Source organism: Cyanistes caeruleus, chromosome 29 (genome assembly GCF_971803275.1).
Source record: "Cyanistes caeruleus chromosome 29, bCyaCae1.hap1.1, whole genome shotgun sequence".
Lineage (NCBI taxonomy): Eukaryota > Metazoa > Chordata > Aves > Passeriformes > Paridae > Cyanistes > Cyanistes caeruleus.
Genome location: NC_141729.1, coordinates 4020370 through 4038917, shown reverse-complemented (window position 1 = coordinate 4038917; position 18548 = coordinate 4020370). Strand labels below are relative to the sequence as shown.

Here is an 18548-nt window from a genome sequence, read left to right as displayed (position 1 = left end):
CAGGTTCCTCCTTGGGGAAACCTTTGGCGCTGCAGGTTTGCCATCCTTTCCCCGGGCTGGCATCCCCACCCCGACACTTTGGGGCACCACCGTGTCCCCCCAAGCCCTTGGTGGGGTTCATCTCCCCGGCACTTGGGGAAAACCCCCTTTGGCTGGGCAGGAGGAGGAGGAGGAGGAAGATGACGGCGTGGGAAGGCCGGGCGAGGCTGGCTTTGCCAAGGAGAGCGGAGGCGTGCTGTCCCCACCCTGCCCGGGCTGCGCTTTCTCCCCAGACCTGCGGGACCGGTCCCATCGCTGCCGAAAGGCACCGGAGCCCCTCTAAAAACCCCACGGGGCGATCCAGAGCAGCGCTGTGTTCCCCTGGGGGTTTTCACCGCCGGGGGAAAAGGGGATTTTGGGAAAGAGTCGCTCTGGGAGTGGTTCCTCCGCGGTTTCACCAGAGTCAGCAGCGTTCTTATCTCTCCAGCGTTCTTATCTCTCCAGCGTGGTTCTGCTCACGCTCTCACCGCAAAGGGTGAAGGACTCTGCGCCCAAGCCGTGGTGCTTGAAGGGTTAAAAAGGACACTTTTGAACACTGGCTTAACTCGGAGCTGCAACTTGGTATTTTGGAGCTGCAACTTGGTATTTCTTAGCTGCAACTTGGTATTTCTTAGCTGCAACTTGGTATTTCGGAGTTGCAACTTGGTATTTCGGAGCTGCAACCCTAATGCCACCACCCGGCTCTGGATGGTTTTTGTGTGTCCCTGGGTGCCACCACCCGGCTCTGGATGGTTTTTGTGTGTCCCTGGGTGCCACCACCCGGCTCTGGGTGGGTTTTCTGTGTGTCCCTGGGTGCCACCACCCGGCTCTGGATGGTTTTTTGCGTGTCCCTGGCACGGCAGCGGTGCCACCAGCGCTGCCAGGAGCCCTGGCCAGCCGTGTTCATACAGACACGAGGTTATTTGAGGTGAAAGAACCCCTGGCACCGGCGTAGCCAACTCGGCGTCTTCCTGCCGTGCCGCGGCTCCCCTGGCTGCTCCCGGCCAGGATGTTCACTCCTGGCAAGGCTCCAAAATCCCCCCTCTCCTCCTTCTCTGGGGGCAAACCGTGTCACCGCAGCCAGGGACACCCTGGCTGGGTGATGGAAATCCCGAACGCTGCCGTGAGCGATTTCGAAAGCCGCTGGCGGGGTGGGGATGTGGGTGGCGAGCGGCCGCCTTCCGAGCCGAGCTGCTCCTCGCTCAGCCGGGCAGAACCCGCGTGGCTTTTCCGGTGACGATCGATTTCTCCTGTGTTTTCATCCCCCCAGTCAGAAAAAGAGACTGGGAAAAGGGAATTAAAGGGAACAGAGGGGGAAAAATCGGGTTGGGGGCGATGGGGATGGATATTCACATCTCCCTCTCCTCGCAGACAGGTTCGGCGGGCGACGCGTTTGATGGACCCAGCAGAAGCCAAATGGAAGAAGGGCCAATTAATTATGTGGAAGAAAGGCGGCTGAAGGAGGGCAGCGGGCTCAGCCTGGCGAATGGGGGCCGGCCGGAGGTGGGGGGCACGGTGCTGATGGAGCCCAGCGGCTGGTCGCCGGGCCAGCCGCCCGCCACCGGCAAAGCCCACTTGGAAGACGTCCGGAACCTGGTGGCCTTTTCAGCGGTGGCCGAAGCCGTTTCCTCCTACCGGCTCCCGCTGCCGGGGTCGCCGTCGCTGCTGTACGAGAAGTTCGACTCGGAGATGAGCCGGGGCGGGCTGGGCACGGCGGACGGGGTGCCGCGGGGAGAGGACCTGCACGCCCTCAAGGCCGCCCTGGCTTTGGCCAAGCACGGTGTGAAGCCCCCCAACTGCAACTGCGACGGCCCCGAGTGCCCCGACTACCTGGAATGGCTGGAGCAGAAAATCAAGACGGCTCTCGGAGAAGAGCTGGCATCACCGCGGCCCCGCTCCGCCACCACCGTCCCCCCGCCTCCTCCTCCCCAAGAAGGTGCTATCGACCCCCAGCCGGTGCCTGAGGCTGCCGAGCCGTGCCCGCCCGACGGCCTCCCCTTTTCCCAGAGCGCCTTGACCATCGCCAAGGAGAAGAACATCAGCCTGCAGACCGCCATCGCCATCGAAGCCCTCACGCAGCTCTCGGCCGCTCTGCCCCAGCCCGCGGGCGATGGGCAGCCCCCACCACCGCCCGCCGTCCCCTTCGCCCCCGGCCCCCTCGGCCCGCCGGGGGCCGCGTGGCAGCGAGGGGACGAGCCCCGGTACCCGCCGGAACCGGGAGCAGCACCTGAGCCATTTTTCGGCGCGGCACCTCCGCGGGGGAACTTCGCGGCCTCTTGGGGGCTGGAGGCCGAGGGGGCAGCGGGGGCTGGAGACCCCATGGCAGAGCTGGAGCAGCTGCTGGGTAACGCCGACAACTACATCAAGGCGGCTTTCAAGAGACCCGAAGCGACGGCCGGCAAAGTGACAGCCCCCAAAACGGAACCCCCCGAGCGAGCAGCCAGCAAAGAAGCACCGGGCGGCCCCCATTTGCCACCGGCACTGCCGGAGCCCGACCTGCACAAGAAGACGCAGCTGGTCCTGCAGCAGCATCTCCACCACAAGCGCAGCCTCTTCCTCGAGCAAAGCCTGGCGACGGCGGCGGCGGCGGCACCCCCAGACCGGCCCGGCGGCTGGTGGGCTCCCGGCACCCCGGCAGCGCCCCCCAAACCCTTGGAAAAGCAGCCCAAAGAGAAGAAGAAGAAAACGCCGCCCGAAAAGCCCCCGCCGGCCAAACCTCTCCGCAAGCAAGTGCAGATCAAGAAGGCGAAGCAGAAGGACTCGCAGCCGCTCTTCCCGCCCCTCTGGCAGATCAGCCTGGAGGGGTTTCGGGCGCCCGCCGAGCCCCCCGCAGAACCCCCCGCCGAAGAGATGCAAACGGAGCCGCCGCCGCCGCCGGCCTTCCCGCACCAGCCTCTTGCACTACCCCTGCCCTCCGCATGCCCCCCGCCACCAAACCCCCTGGACGGCGTCCCCCCGGCTTCCGACTCTCAGGAAAGGGGTGCCCCCGGGGGGGGCCCCCAAATTCACTCGGCGCTGGCGGGCTCGGAGGAAGCGCCGGCTGCGCCCCCGCCGGCCACCTCAGCCCCCATCATGGTGGATGACAAGTTGGAAGAGCTGATCCGGCAATTTGAAGCTGAGTTTGGGGAGAATTTCAACCTGCCGCCCCCCGAAACGCCCGCGCTGCTCGCTCCTGGGGCTGCTGAGCTGCCGGGGGAGCCAGCACCAGCCCCTCAAGGGTCCCCCACCGCCGCCGCCGCCGCCCCGGCCCCGAGCAGCGCTCCCCAAGCCGGACCCAAAAGCATCTCTCCAGGGAAGGGGCTGCTGTCAGAGCCACCCTTCACCGCCCGCTCCCCCAAACAGATCAAAATCGAGTCTTCTGGTGCTATCACCGTGGTGTCCACCACGTGTTTTTACTCTGAGGAAAGCCAAAACCCGGACGTGGACGACGTCGACAGAACACCCACCAAGGACGAGGTGCCGCTGACGCCCACCCTGAGCGGCTTCTTGGAGTCTCCGCTGAAATACCTGGACACGCCGACCAAAAGCCTCCTGGACACCCCGGCCAAGAGGGCACAGGCGGAGTTCCCCACCTGTGACTGCGTTGGTGAGCGAGGGGCCGCGCTGGGGGGGTGTGAGGAGGTGGCTTGGCAGGGTGGGATTATCGACCTGGGTGGTTTTGCACCAGCAAAGATCCCATTTCTGGGGGGATAAAACCCTGGTGCTGTGGAGCTCCCTTTTGTTTTCTCTTCTCCTCTCTTACATTTGGATGGAAATCTCGAGTCACTGCCGGTGCGGGGTTTGGATGAGCAGCAAAACCAAAGGAACGTTGGGTTTTCCTCCTATTTAACCTAAACCAGCTTAATCTCATGAATCCATGGTGGCCCCAGTGCCAAAATCCACCTAAACCTCCCTCTCACCTGGTTATTCCTGGTACTTTCAGCCAAATGAGCTGGTTCAGGTTGCTCTGAGTAACCCAAACTTTAATGCTTGTGCTTATCACTGGAGAAATACTTGCTGCTGCCTTCTTTGCTGGCCAATCCCACCGGGATGCATCGGAAAATCACCAAACTCTTGGATTTGTGGGTTTTGGTTTTTTTTTTTTGTGGTTTTTTCTTCACTGTGTATTGGCATTTGTTAGTATTAGTATTTGTATTGGTATTTGTTAGTGCAGCAAGTGCTAGAGAATTCCTACCCAGTCTGAGGGAGCTGGGTATTCCCTCCCCAATATTCAGACTGGAGCTGTGGGCTCCCCTGGGAGCAGCAGGGTGAGGATTTGGGGCATCCAGCTGGAAAAACGACCCCCTCACTGCTGGGAAGAGGAGGCCCAAGCTGCACTTGATTAGTGGGGTTTATGATTATTTATTAATTGGCTTGTAAATGGCAGCAGGAATGAGCCCAAACTCTGCAGAGAGGAGTTTCTGAAGCCGCCCAAACCCAGTCTCGGAGTTTGCCAGGAAAAGATTTATTTAGGGGTTGGGAGAGGGGGGATTCCCCCTCCTTCCCCTTCTCTGTTTTCCCAACTGTGGGAGAAAGAAATGCAGCAGGAGCCGGGCTCGCTGCTTTATTGGGTGCGGGTGCTGTAATAAAACGAGCCTTTTCCACACATCCCGTATTGATCCCTGTCTGGACAGCTGCAGCCCAGCTGAGCCCGGCTTTCTCCTCGGGCTGGCTCCTGGCCAGCTGGACACGACAGGAATGGAAATCAGGGCGGTGAGAGCAGCCATCAGCCCCAGCCGGCAGCACATCCCCGTGGGCTGGATGCTTGGCGCATCCCTCGATTCCCCTTGGTGCCCTGGAAGCCCCCAGGGGTTTGGCTGTGTGAGGGGGGTGTTGGTTCCAGGGTTGTATCCCGGTGTCGTTCGGGACAGCCAGCAAAGGTGCAAAGCCCAAAATCTCTGTCTGTCCCCGCTCCTGTGTCTGCAGAGCAAATCGTGGAGAAGGACGAGGGGCCGTACTACACCCACCTGGGCTCGGGGCCCACCGTGGCCTCCATCCGGGAGCTGATGGAGGAGCGGTAAGAGCCCCTCGCCGCGGGGCCCGGCACGGGGGCTGCGAGTGCAGGAGGGGCTGGGGTCCTGCCAGGGGTCTGGGGGCTTCAGAGAGCGAGTGGGGTCCTGTCAGGGAAGTGTGGGTTTGTGAGAGCAAGTGGGGTCCTGTCAGGGGTCTGGAGGCTTCAGAGAGTGAGTGGGGTCCTGTCAGGGAAGTGTGGGTTTGTGAGGTGAGTGGGGTCCTGTCAGGGAAGTGTGGGTTTGTGAGGTGAGTGGGGTCCTGTCAGGGAAGTGTGGGTTTGTGAGGTGAGTGGGGGCTCCTGAGGGGCCCACGAAGGCGCGTGGGGCTCCCATGCGTGTGGGGCCGTGGGGCTGACGGCTATCCCCCGGCAGGTACGGCGAGAAGGGCAAGGCCATCCGCATCGAGAAGGTCATCTACACGGGCAAGGAGGGCAAGAGCTCCCGGGGCTGCCCCATCGCCAAGTGGGTGAGTGCCCCTCGTCCCCATCTCAGCCTCCCCGAGCTCGTCCCCTCCGTGCTGGGCACCAGGAGCTCCCCCAGCTGCCGTGGCCGCGGTGGGCAGGGGAGGGACGCTGGGTTTGTGGCTGGGAAGGAGGAAGTGAGAGCTGTGTCCACCCCCAGGGAAACCTGGCTTCCCGCCCTCGGCACCTGTGGAACGGCAGCTCCCCAATCCCACGGGGGGAACGCAGCCAGGGGAACGTGCCCAGCTCTGGGGAGGGCCCCCAGGTCATCCAGGACACCCCTGTGGGGACCCTCCCCACCCCAGGAGGTGTTTATCGGTCTGACTCGGCCCCTCTGGTTCCCAGGTGATCCGCAGACACAACCAAGAGGAGAAACTGCTGTGCCTGGTGCGGCACCGGGCCGGCCACCACTGCCAGAACGCCGTCATCATCATCCTCATCCTGGCCTGGGAGGGCATCCCCCGCACGCTGGGGGACACGCTGTACCAGGAGCTCACCGACACCCTCACCAAGTACGGCAACCCCACCAGCCGCCGCTGCGGCCTCAACGACGAGTGAGTGACACCAGCCCGGGCCGGGGACACGGGGCGGGAACGGGAGGTGGGAACGGGGTACAGGAATGGGATGTGGGGACAAAGTGTGGGAATGGGATGCGGGAACAGGGTGTGGGAATGGGATATGGGAATGGGATGTGGGAATGGGATGTGGGGACGAAGCGTGGGAATGGGATGTGGGAATGGGATGCAGGAACAGGGTGTGGGAATGGGATATGGGAATGGGATATGGAAATGGGATGCAGGACCAGGGTGTGGGAATGGGATGTGGGAATGGGATATGGAAATGGGGTGCAGGAAAAGGGTGTGGGAATGGGATGCAGGACCAGGGTGTGGGAATGGGATGCGGGGCTCCCTCCCATTCCCAGACGCCGCACGGCACCGGTGCTGACGCTCCTGCGCCGTGTCCCCTCCCCGCAGCCGGACCTGCGCGTGCCAAGGCAAGGACCCCAACACCTGCGGCGCTTCCTTCTCCTTCGGCTGCTCCTGGAGCATGTACTTCAACGGCTGCAAATACGCCCGCAGCAAAACTCCCCGCAAGTTCAGGCTGGTGGGAGACAATCCCAAAGAGGTGGGTGATGGGGTAGACAGCGCCGGTGGGGTGGTGGCTTGGAGCTCCTTTCCTTTCAGGTCTCTGAAAATTGGATTCCTTGTGGGGTGTTTTGTGGAGTAGAGAGATGAGGAGGAGAAAGGTGGCAAGAATGGGGCTTCTGTAGAATCCCAAGCAGGAGCCAGAGGGCTCTTTGGTCGAGTGAGTCGAAGCACAGCAGACATTGGAGGTTGAGCGGCCAAATCCTCACGAGGAATTTGAGATATCGTGGGAAGTGTTGGGTGCCGTGTGGTGTCCGTGGGCTCTGTCCCCAGTTCCATCCCTGAATCCCCCGGGTAATCTCCTCCCCTTTTCCCTACCGCAGGAAGAGCTGCTTCGGAGAAGCTTTCAGGACTTGGCCACCGAGGTTGCTCCGCTTTACAAGAGGCTGGCACCGCAAGCCTACCAAAACCAGGTCCTGGTCACGCCATCCCTCGGCCACGGCGGCCCCACGGCTGGAATGGGTGCGGGGTGGTGGCCTTGGGGATTTTGGGTGACCGGCTCCTCCTTGCACAGGTCACCAACGAGGACGTGGCGATCGACTGCCGGCTGGGCTTGAAGGAGGGGAGGCCGTTCTCGGGGGTGACAGCGTGCATGGACTTCTGTGCTCACGCTCACAAGGACCAGCATAACCTCTACAACGGCTGCACCGTGGTAAGCAGGAGCCAGGCGGGGCTTTTTGAGGTGCTCCCCACTTAATTTGGGGTGCTCCTGTTTGTGGGGCGTCATCCCCAGCTGTCCCACCCCTCGTGGCTCCGTGTTTTCAGTGTGGGCACAGCTCACATGAGCTGCTCGGGTCTAACAGGAGCCAGCACCGACTTCTGTCCGACCCAAACCCCGTGGGAGGTTTCCAAATTCCGGCTGGGATCAGAGCAGGCTGGGGGGATGCCAGGCTGGTGTGGCTTCACGCCAGTGTCGGGGGGAAATGGGAGGAGGTTTGGTTCATCCAGCACCGGCCACATCCCACTGACAACACCTGCCCCGGCCAGGTCTGCACGCTGACGAAGGAAGACAATCGTGTGGTGGGGAAAATTCCCGAAGATGAGCAGCTGCACGTCCTCCCCCTCTACAAGATGTCCAGCACGGATGAGTTCGGCAGTGAGGAGAACCAAAACGCCAAGGTGGGCAGCGGGGCCATCCAGGTGCTCACATCCTTCCCCCGCGAGGTCCGCAAGCTGCCCGAGCCCGCCAAGTCCTGCCGGCAGCGGCAGCTGGAGGCCAGGAGAGCTGCTGCCGAGAGGAAGAAGCTGCAGAAAGAGAAGCTGATGACGCCGGAGAAGATCAAGCAGGAAGCGCTCGAGCTCCCCACACTCCAGCCAAATGCAGGTAACGGGGGCAGAGGTGAGGTGCTGCTGCCCCGAGCCGCCCGGAGAGCGCGTGAGGGGACGGGGATGTGGTCGGGGACTTTCTTGGGCTGTGTTTGTGGTGCTGGACGGCGCCTCTGTGGGTTTCTCACAAAGGCGCGAATCGATGCCGCTGCACCAGGCGATGGCAAGCGATGCCAACCTCTGCAGCTGGCTGCGAACCCATCACCGTGGCGATTCCGACTGTTTCGGGGTCCTGGCTCCCCTCCGGTGTCTCCCTCGGCCGGCGGGTCACCGGGGCTGTGTGTGCTGTCCCACAGGTATGGCGTTGAAAGGCGGGCTACCCCCGCAGCCGCTGAAACCTTCCATCAAGGTGGAACCCCAGAGCCATTACAACGCCTTCAAGTACAACGGCAACGCGGTGGTGGAGAGCTACTCGGTGCTGGGCAGCTGCCGGCCCTCCGACCCGTACAGCATGAACAGTGTTTACTCTTACCATTCCTACTATGCACAGCCCAATCTGCCTTCCGTGAACGGGTTTCATTCCAAGTTCGCGCTCCCCTCCTTCGGGTATTACGGCTTTTCCAGCAACCACGTGTTCCCCTCGCAGTTTCTCAATTACGGGGCGCCCGAGAGGAGCGGGAGCGGCTGGGTGAGCAACGGCTACGAGAAGAAGCCCGACGTGTCGGCGCTGCAGGAGAACCTCAACCACACCTACGGGAGCGGCGGTTTCCCTGAGCCCATCCCGCACGGCGTGCGGAGCAAAAACCATCACCAGCGCACCTACGAGCGAGCCAACCGCTACGCCAGCCAGCAGAAAGCAGCGGCGGCGACGGCCGGGGCGCACAGGACTAGCTCGGGCTCGGAGGAGGCGCCGTCGTTTGCACAGAACTGTTTCGGCAGCCGGCCCATCAAGCAGGAGCCTCCAGACCCGCCGCCCGCCATCGAGCCCCTTCCCAGCGCCGCGCCCGGCGCCGGCTTGACGCTGCCGGCCGTCCCCGCGCACGGCGCGGCGCCGGAGCAGCGCTGGAGCCCCTTCAAGGCTTCCCCCGAGAGGACTAGCGCGGCCGAGGGCTCGTGGAGCGGGCTGGCGGCGGGCTCGGGCGGGCGGGAGAAGCTGAGCGCCTTCGACGCTGCCGTGCGCTTGCCGCCGCCGGAGAAGCAGTGGTCCAACGTCCTGGCAGGAGAGGCGGCGGCAGCGGCGCACGGCTCGGGCTTGCTGCCGAAAGCGTGGAGCCCCTGCAAGCTGGGAGAGACGGCGCTGGCTGGCACCGGCACCCCCAGCCTGCTGGGGTCACTGGGGTTCAGCTCGGCTCTGCCGGGGCTCCCCGGCTTCCCCGAGGAGCCCTGGGGCTCCGTGAAGGTGGAGGAGAGGAGGACGCCGGCGCCCAGCCCGGGGCTGCCGGAGAAGCCGTGGGAGGCAGCGGCGGGCGAGAAGGGGGTGGCGGGACCCCGCCGGGAGAAGCCGTGGGACCCTTTTGGCCTGGAGGAGGATCTGCCTCCAGAGAAGGCGGTGAAGGAGGAGGAGGAAGAGGAGGAGGAAGAGGAGGAGGAAGAGGAAGAGGAGTGGTCGGACAGCGAGCACAACTTCCTGGATGAGAACATCGGCGGCGTGGCCGTGGCGCCGGCCCACGGCTCCATCCTCATCGAGTGCGCCCGCCGCGAGCTGCACGCCACCACCCCGCTGAAGAAACCCAACCGCTGCCACCCCACCCGCATCTCCCTCGTCTTCTACCAACACAAGAACTTGAACCAGCCCAACCACGGCCTGGCGCTGTGGGAGGCCAAGATGAAGCAGCTGGCGGAGCGGGCTCGGGCCCGGCAGGAGGAGGCGGCGCGCCTGGGGCTGCCGCCGGACGCCAAAGCCTTCGCCAAGAAGCGCAAGTGGGGCGGCGCCTTGGCCACCGAGGCGCCCAGCAAGGAGAGGAGGGACTCGGTCCCCACGCGGCAGGCGGTGGCCATCCCCACCAACTCCGCCATCACTGTGTCCTCCTACGCCTACACCAAGGTGACGGGCCCCTACAGCCGCTGGATCTGAGACGGAGGCGACCACCGCGGCCCCATCTTACCTCAACCCTCGGCGGCGCCGGAGCCCGGCGTCGCTTCGTGGTGCTTTCTCCTCGGGCGTGGGGGAGAAGAAAACAAAAAGTAAACAGACGAAAGCGAAGCGAAAACAACCACAAAAATAAAAATCAAAAAAATAAAAATCAAAAAAAATCCAACCCATAGGAAACGAACCCAACGGGAGCGGCGGAGCTGGCGCGGGCTCAGGCCGTCGGAGAGCCGCGCCCGGCGAGGAGTCGGCAAACCAAGCCAAAACTTGGTTGAAAAACCCAAGAGGAAAGATGCTGTTTGATGATTTTAGGTAATCTCGTATTTATATCTCCATGTTTTTTAATCTAGCCTCGGATGAATTTCCTAGCGTCCTTTGGCAAAGGAGAGGTTTTTAATTCCACTTGAAGCGGCCTGTTTGTTGGGTTTTATTTTATTTCGTTTTTTACTCCGATGACAACGACGAAGCCGATCTTCAAAAGAGAAGCCAACATCGAGAAACCACAATAATCATGAATCCAAACCAACCTGAACACCAAACCAGCTGAAAGGCAAGAGGTGACCCCCTCCAGCTCCGCCGCGGGGGCTGCAGGGACCGCGTGCTTTTACCGGACACGCCGAGCATCCAATTATTTTTATTCCAAGGACCTAAAAAAACACCAATTTTGCAGCTGGAGGAATCCTTTCTCACAGCCGGCGGGGCTGTCCCGGGACGGCGCGTCTCGGCTGGGTTCTGCCGCCCCGGCGGGCTCGGTTCTGCCGCCACGGAGCAAGCCGGCGTCTCTCCCGGCGCCGGAGACCTCAGGACACGTCCGGGCTGGGGAACGCCGCTGCCGGGGGGCCGCGCCCGGGCTCGGACTCGGGGCTCCTTCGCCCACGGCCCCAGGGCGAGCGGCAGCGGCGGCGTCTCCGTAAGAGCCGACAGGACAAAAACAGAAGAAAAAAAAAGGAAAAAAAAAAATATATAAAAAAAAAAATTTACAAAAACCAGGAAAAAAAAAACTCCCCCCCACAAACCAACCCCAAACTGTGAATAGCGAGTGTTGCTCTCTGTACATCACTGTTGCTAAAGTCTGGTGCTTTCCGTCTCCGGGGGACTTTTCTCCGTGCAATCGGCTCCGGGAAGAGCGAATCCCAAGACTTGACTGGCCAAAACCCCGCCGGGTCTGCCTTCCCTGCCGGTGCCGGCGAGCCGCGGCCAGCGCCGCCGGGGCTCGGTGCTCTTTCCCTCCCCGGGTGCCATCCCTCCTTCCCACGGATCACCGTTCTTCCCGCAAAAAACACCACAAACGAAACGAAACAAACCCAGAAACCCAACCCAGCAACGACGACAACCACGTGGTGCTTTTGGAACACTCTCAGTCCAAACTTCCCGCCCGGCGCTCGGCACCGGAGCCGCGCCGGGACAGACGGAGCGCGGCCGAGCTGCCCCGCGGCTCACCGGGAGCGCGGCGTGGCCGGAGCCCGGCGTCCCCCGGGGGTTTTTTTTTGGGGGGAAATCGTTGCTTTTGCACTTTTTGGTGCCTTTTGGAGAGCCAGCCAAGGCAGCGCCGACGCCGTCACCGTGCCGGGAATCACCTCGTGTTTACTGTCACCCCTCCTTCCCTCGCGGCACGGATCAGCAGGATCTCGGTAAAACAGCCTGAACGTTTATGTCGGTCTGATTTTAAACCTGTAAATAGGGAAAGAAATTTTTTTAAAAAGCACTTTCACCTAGATTTAAAAAAAAAAAAAAAAAAAAAAAAAAAATAGGAGAAAAAAAAAAAAATGATGAAAGCGAAACTTAAAAAGCAAACAACTCCCGTCTCTCCTCTCCCCCCCACTCCCCCCAACTTGAAGCAGTATGTTTTAAACAAGATTATCGTGGGAGAACTGTAAATACTGGCAGAATATTTAACATGCTTTGTCCGTCCTTCATCATTAATTAATTTTTTTTTTTTTAAATTTTTTTGGGGTTTTTTTTTGGCGGGGGGGGGGTGGAGTTTTCGTTTTTTAACCGTAATCTGTAAAATCGCGTATATTCGACAAGGAAACTCAACGAGCTATTCCCGCTTTTCTTATAAATACCCAACAGCATATCAGGATTGTAAGAGTCAACGGCAAGTCAGATGTTAGGGATGCGATGCCGGGGACCCGCCGTGTCGCTGTGCTTGGGAGCGCGGAGAGGGGACCCGGCCCATCCGGGGCCGGATTCGGGTGCTAGGGCCGGGTTCGGTGCCAGATTTGGGTGCCGGATTCGGGTGCCGGGGCCAGATTCGGGTGCTGGGGCCAGATTCGGGTGCTGGGGCCCGATTCTGGTGCCGGATTTGGGTGCCGGGGCCGGATTTGGGTGCTGGGGCCCGATTCTGGTGCCGGATTTGGGTGCCAGGCCCCGATTCAGGTGCCGGATTTGGGTGCCGGGGCCGGATTTGGGTGCCGGGGCCAGATTCCGGGGCCAGATTCGGGTGCCAGGGCTGGATTCGGGTGCCGGGGCCGGATTTGGGTGCCGGATTCGGGTGCCGGATTCGGGTGCCGGGGCCGGATTTGGGTGCCGGATTTGGGTGCTGGATTCGGGTGCCGGATTTGGGTGCCGGATTTGGGTGCTGGATTCGGGTGCCGGATTCGGGTGCCAGGCCGGATTCGGGTGCCGGTGCCGGATTCGGGTGCCGGCCCGGTTGGCATCGCCCGGGCTCTCTGGCTGGCGTGACGGGGGTGCCTTGGAGCTCTGCCCGGCGGGGCGAGCGTCAGGAGGAGAGAGGAGCGTTCGGAGAAGCCGATGGTCCGTGTAACCTGTCTAAGTCCTGCTTCCTCAGAGGTTTTTATTTTTTGGTGCAGGGAGGGGTCGGTCCGGCGCGGCGTCGGCTCCGGCGGGTTCAGCCTGGGTTCAGCGGGGAGCTGCCGGCGCCGCGGGTCGGGGAGCGAGAACTGCTGCAGTCTCACGTTTTTACACTACATAAACGTCTAACCTACCTCAACTCTCAGTCATGACAAATTAGCACGCTTCAGACTTCTACACAAACTCGAAATCTATGCACAGCTCTTTACCCCTTGCTGCTGAGAGGCCGTTTCCAAGCAAAACCTTTTCCCCTTTCACCCGTCCCGGCGGCCGCGCTCGTGCCGGAGCCGCGGGGCTCGTGGAGCTCGCCGGGGAGGGAGGGATGTTCTCGATGAGTGGGATGCGGGGACCTGATTTTTGCAGCAGGTCGTGGCCGCAATGGTGCTAGAACAGCCGTGGTGGAAACCCCAGGGGGGGCTCGACGCGGGGAGCCCCCGGCCGGCTCCTTTGTCCCGCTTCGGGTTTGTTTCTGGCCGCGATGCTTCGCCTCGGGCAGGAAACGGGGGGCGCGCAATTTGGGTCCCCCCCGCCTCCCATCTCGATGCTCTCGAGATGAGGCATGGGAAGGAGAAGGAAACCAGAATCCCTGAGGTGCCTCAATTGCTGATTTTTTTTTTTTTTTTTTTTTTTCCTTTTAATACTGGAGTACGCTTTGTGGGCTCTATAAGGCATATTTTTATTAAATGAAATCTTGTAATACAAACGGTGCTATGGTGTTTTAACAAACTGTATCACGCTTCTGCCTGATTCCATCTCGCTGAGGTGCTACTAATGTATATATCAAATTAAGGAACCAAGATATAAAAAAAAAACCCCATCAAAACCAACCAACATTAAGCAATGTCGTTGAGAAGGAAGTTTACTTTTCCGGAGCGACAGCTCGAGGCGTGCCGGGAGCCGGTTGGGTTTATGCAAACTGAAAGAGGCGTCGCGTCCGAGGCGTGCCGGGGTCGTGGTGGAGCCGTTCCCCGCGGATCCGGGCGCGGTCCTGGGATGAGGTGATCGGAGGTGACCTCTGGGGCCCGGCCAGGTGCGTGGTCGCGGCGCTCGGACGCGGCGCTCGGCCACACGCGGTGGGTGCGGCGCTCGGGCACACGCGGCGCTCGGTCACGCGTCGTAGGTGCGGTGCTTGGACTCGGTGCTCAGGCTCGGTGCTCGGCCCTCCATCACGGACGTGGTGCTCAGGAACGGTGCTCGGCCACTCCTTGCGCTGTGGTGCTCGGCCGCGGCGCTCGGCCGTGGCGCTCGGCCGCGGTGCTCCACGCGGTGCTCGGACGTGACGCTCGGCAGTGTGCTCGGAGTGGTGCGCGGTGCTCGGGCACGGTGATGGCCACACACGATGGACGTGGTGCTTGGACACGGTGCTTGGACATGGTGCTCGGACAGGGGTGCTCGGACACGGTGCTTGGACAGGGGTGCTTGGACACCCCTCGTGGACATGGTGCTCGGGCACGGTGATGGCCACACACGATGGACGTGGTGCTTGGACACGGTGCTCGGACAGGGGTGCTCGGACACGGTGCTTGGACACGGTGCTTGGACAGGGGGGCTTGGACGGGGGTGCTCGGACACCCCTCGTGGACATGGTGCTCGGACATGGTGATGGCCACACACGATGGACGTGGTGCTCGGACAGGGTGCTTGGACATGGTGCTTGAACACCCATTGTGGACATGGTGCTTGGTCCCGATGATGGCCACACAGGATGGACGTGGTGCTGGGACATGGTACTCGGACAGGGGTGCTCAGACACCTGTTGTGGACATGGTGCTTGGACAGGGGTGCTCGGACATGGTGCTCGGACAGGGGTGCTCAGACACCTGTTGTGGACATGGTGCTCGGTCCCGGTGATGGCCACACACGATGGACGTGGTGCTCGGACAGGGGGGCTTGGACAGGGGTGCTCAGACACGGTGCTCGGGCACGGTGCTTGGATGTGGTGCGTGGACATGGTGCTGTGTTTGGTGCTTGGACTTGGTGCATGGACACGGTGCTTGACCGCGGTGCTCGGACACGGTGCTCGGACACAATGTGTGGACATGGTGCATGGACATGGTGCTCGGACACGATGTGTGGACATGGTGCATGGACATGGTGCTAGGGCATGGTGCTCAGCCATGCACCATGGATGTGGTGCTCAGCTGTGAACATGATGTGTGGACACGGTGCATGGACAGTGCTTGACCACGGTGCTCAGACATGGTGACTGGACATTGGTGCTTGGACATGGTGACTGGACATTGGTGCTCGGACATGGTGGGTGGACATTGGTGCTCAGACATGGTGACTGGACATTGGTGCTCGGACATGGTGACTGGACATTGGTGCTCGGACATGGTGGGTGGACATTGGTGCTCGGGCACGGTGCTCAGCCATGCCACCATGGACGTGGTGCTCGGACATGACGTGTGGACACTGGTGCTCCACCAGGGTGTGTGGACATGGTGAGTGGACATGGTGCTCAGACGTGGTGGGTGGACATTGGTGCTCGGACATGGTGGGTGGACACTGGTGCATGGACATGGTGCTCAGGCATGGTGCTCAGCCATGCTCCGTGGACATGGTGGGTGGACATTGGTGCTCAGACGTGGTGGGTGGACACTGGTGCTCAGACATGGTGCATGGACATGGTGCTCGGACATGGTGGGTGGACACTGGTGCTCAACCATGCACCGTGGCCATGGTGGGTGGACTCGGTGCTCAGACGTGGCACACGGCCATGGGTGCTCTGCTTGGTGCTTGGACCTGGCGCATGGACGCGGTGCTGGGCTGTGGTTCCTGGACTTGGTGCTGGGCCGTGGTTCATGGACATGGGCCGTGGCCACGGTGCTGGGCCACCATGCGATTGACCATGTGTTGTGGACGTGGTGCTTGAGCACGGTGCTTGATGGTGGTGCTCAGGCACGGGGCTGGACACGGCACGCGGCCACACGCCCTGGACACGGCGCTTGGCCGTGGGGCTTGGACACGGTGTGTGGACACGGTGGTTGGACATGGACATGGACACAGTGGTTGGGCATGGACATGGACATGGTGGTTGGACATGGACATGGACATGGACATGGATACGGTGGTTGGACACAGCATGGACACGGTGGTTGGACATGGACATGGTGGTTGGGCATGGACATGGATACGGTGGTTGGACATGGACATGGATACGGTGGTTGGACACAGCATGGACACGGTGGTTGGACATGGACACGGTGGTTGGGCATGGACATGGACATGGTGGTTGGACATGGACATGGACACGGTGGTTGGACACAGAGCATGGACACGGTGGTTGCCCACCCTGCATGGACATGGAGCATGGACATGATGGTTGGACACAGAGCATGGGCACGGTGGTTGGACATGGAGCATGGACATGGAGCATGGACACCGTGGTTGGACACGGAGCATGGACACGGTGTTTGGACACGGTGGTTGCCCACCCTGCAGAGCACAGCACACAGCTCGGTGCTGCTCAGGCACTGGGCACCCCCATGGGCACCCCCAGCACCGCCCGGCCAGGCCCACTCCTGGCACCGTTCCCCTACAGCACCAACCCGGAGCTCCCAGTGCTCAGGGCCGTGTCCATCCCCATGTCCATCACCGTGTCCATCACTGTGTCCATCACTGTGTCCATCACCATGTCCATCACCATGTCCATCACTGTGTCCATCACCATGTCCATCGCTGTCCATCACCATGTCCATCGCTGTGTCCATCACTGTGTCCATTGCTGTGGTCATCCCCATGTCCATCCTATGTCCAGCTCGTGTCCAGCTCATGTACAGCTCATGTCCATCCCCATGTCCATCCCCGTGTCCATCCCGTGTCCATCCCATGTCCATCCCCATGTCCCTCCCATGTCCCTCCCATGTCCATCCTGTGTCCATCCCCATGTCCATCCCGTGTCCATCCCGTGTCCATCCCATGTCCAGCTCATGTCCCTCCCGTGTCCAGCCCATGTCCATCCCGTGTCCATCCTGTGTCCATCCCGTGTCCATCCCGTGTCCATCCCTGTGTCCATCCCATGTCCATCCCCATGTCCAGCTCATGTCCCTCCCGTGTCCATCCCGTGTCCATCCTGTGTCCATCCCCGCACTGTCCAGGCTCAGCTCCCGCAGCTCCTCGCTCTCATCCCTCCCCGCCTCTCCCATCCCGCTTCCGCCCGGCTTTTCCTCTTTTCCCCCCCTTTTATTGGGTTTATTTTACATTTTTTTGGGGTTTATTGGTGCTACTTCCTCCCCCCCGCGCCCCCCCCAGGCAAATACCTCAGCCCCCCCAGCCCCCTGCAGCGAGTCCGGGGTGAAGCTTTTCCGAAATCAGGGATCCTTTCGCAGCGGTGTTTCCTCCTTCATTTCCCCCTCTTCATTTCCACCCTCCTCTTTTTCCCCCCGCTTTCCGCCCGGGTTTTTTTCCTCATTTCTCCGCATCCTTCAGGGATTTACGAAACCGCCGGAATTTCAGCCTCATTTTGATTCTGGGAGCGAGGAGGTTTTGTTTGTTTTGGTTGTTTGTTTTTTTTTTTTTTTTGGGCCGGTGGGATTTTTTTAAATTTTATTTTATATTTTATTTTATTTTATTTTTTTTTTGCACCGCGGCGCGCAGGAATAAAGAGGTGGAAATTCCAAATTTAAAAGAAAAGCGAGCGCCGTTTCTTCTCGGATTCGGGAATTTGGTCGGAGGCGGGGTGGGCGTTTTGGCGTTTTTTTGGGATTTTTTTTTTGGGATAATGGAGATGGAGAGGTGGGACAGCAGCAGGTGGAGCCGGGAGACACCGCAGGCTTGTCCCGGCGGCTCCGAAAAATTCACACTTGAAGATTTCTTGGTCGGCTCGGGACTGTGGTTACTTGAAATGAAGTTTTTTTCCGGGGCGGATTGAGGACCGGTAGATTTTTTTTCCCATGTCTCAAGGCAATAGGATTAATGTGTATTAAACTGTAGATACTTCTAGGACAGTAAATTTATGCTGATAATTTTATTTTGTATAATTTTCCCTTTTTCTTTTTCCCCACCCCCCTCTTCTTTGTGTTGTTTTTTTCCCCCCCCCCTTAACCTTTTCTTTTCCCTTTTCCCCCAGTGTTTCGGTAAATTTATTTTTTAGGATGCTTAAAAATTGCAGGTTTGGATCCTCCCCCTCCCCTCTGGTTTTGGTTTTGTTTTTTTTTTTCTTTTTTTTTTTGTTCTGCTGTTGTTTTTGTTCTTTTTTTTTTTTTTTTTAATTTGTATTTTATTCTGAGTTGGCGCGGCCGTGGGGCCGTGGGCTGTATTATTCCTGATATCTTTAAAATATTGTGGGTGTTTTAATAAATTTTATATTTATTTTTTGCACTCAACACGAGGCTGGCGTGGCTTTTTCTGCTGGAATTCCTGCTGGGATGGGGTGGGGGAGAGGGGTGGGATGGGAATGGGGGCAGGATTGGGGTTTTTGGGGGTCTGGATGGGGCTCAGGTTGTGGGAATGGGGGCAGGATTGGGGTTTTTGGGTTTTTGGGGGTCTGGATGGGGTTCTGGGTGTGGGAATGGGGGGCAGGATTGAGGTTTTTGGGATTGGGGGGGCTCAGGGTGTGGGAATGGGAGAAGGATTTGAGTTTTTGGGGGTCTGGATGGGGTTCTGGGTGTGGGAATGGGGGGCAGAGCAGAACGGGGTCATTTTGGGGTGGGATCAGGATGGAGATCATGATGGTGGGATGGGAACATTTGGGGGGTCGGGGTGGGATCCTGGATGTGGGAAGGGAGGGGGGGCAGGATGGGTCTGTCTTAGGGACACGGAG

At 60.3% G+C, this 18548-nt stretch overlaps 1 protein-coding gene across 1 annotated transcript; it reads left to right on the top strand.

Annotated features, from left to right (window-relative positions):
* Positions 1-1393: 1393 nt before the first annotated feature.
* Positions 1394-18111, top strand: TET3 (tet methylcytosine dioxygenase 3). The gene is made up of 9 exons (XM_023940692.2): positions 1394-3604; positions 4924-5014; positions 5382-5475; positions 5816-6024; positions 6445-6595; positions 6939-7028; positions 7130-7267; positions 7603-7939; positions 8238-18111. Exons 1-9 carry the CDS (start codon positions 1435-1437, stop codon positions 9953-9955), a joined length of 4998 nt encoding a protein of 1665 aa, XP_023796460.2. The 5' UTR covers positions 1394-1434; the 3' UTR covers positions 9956-18111.
* The last annotated feature ends 437 nt before the right edge of the window (positions 18112-18548 follow it).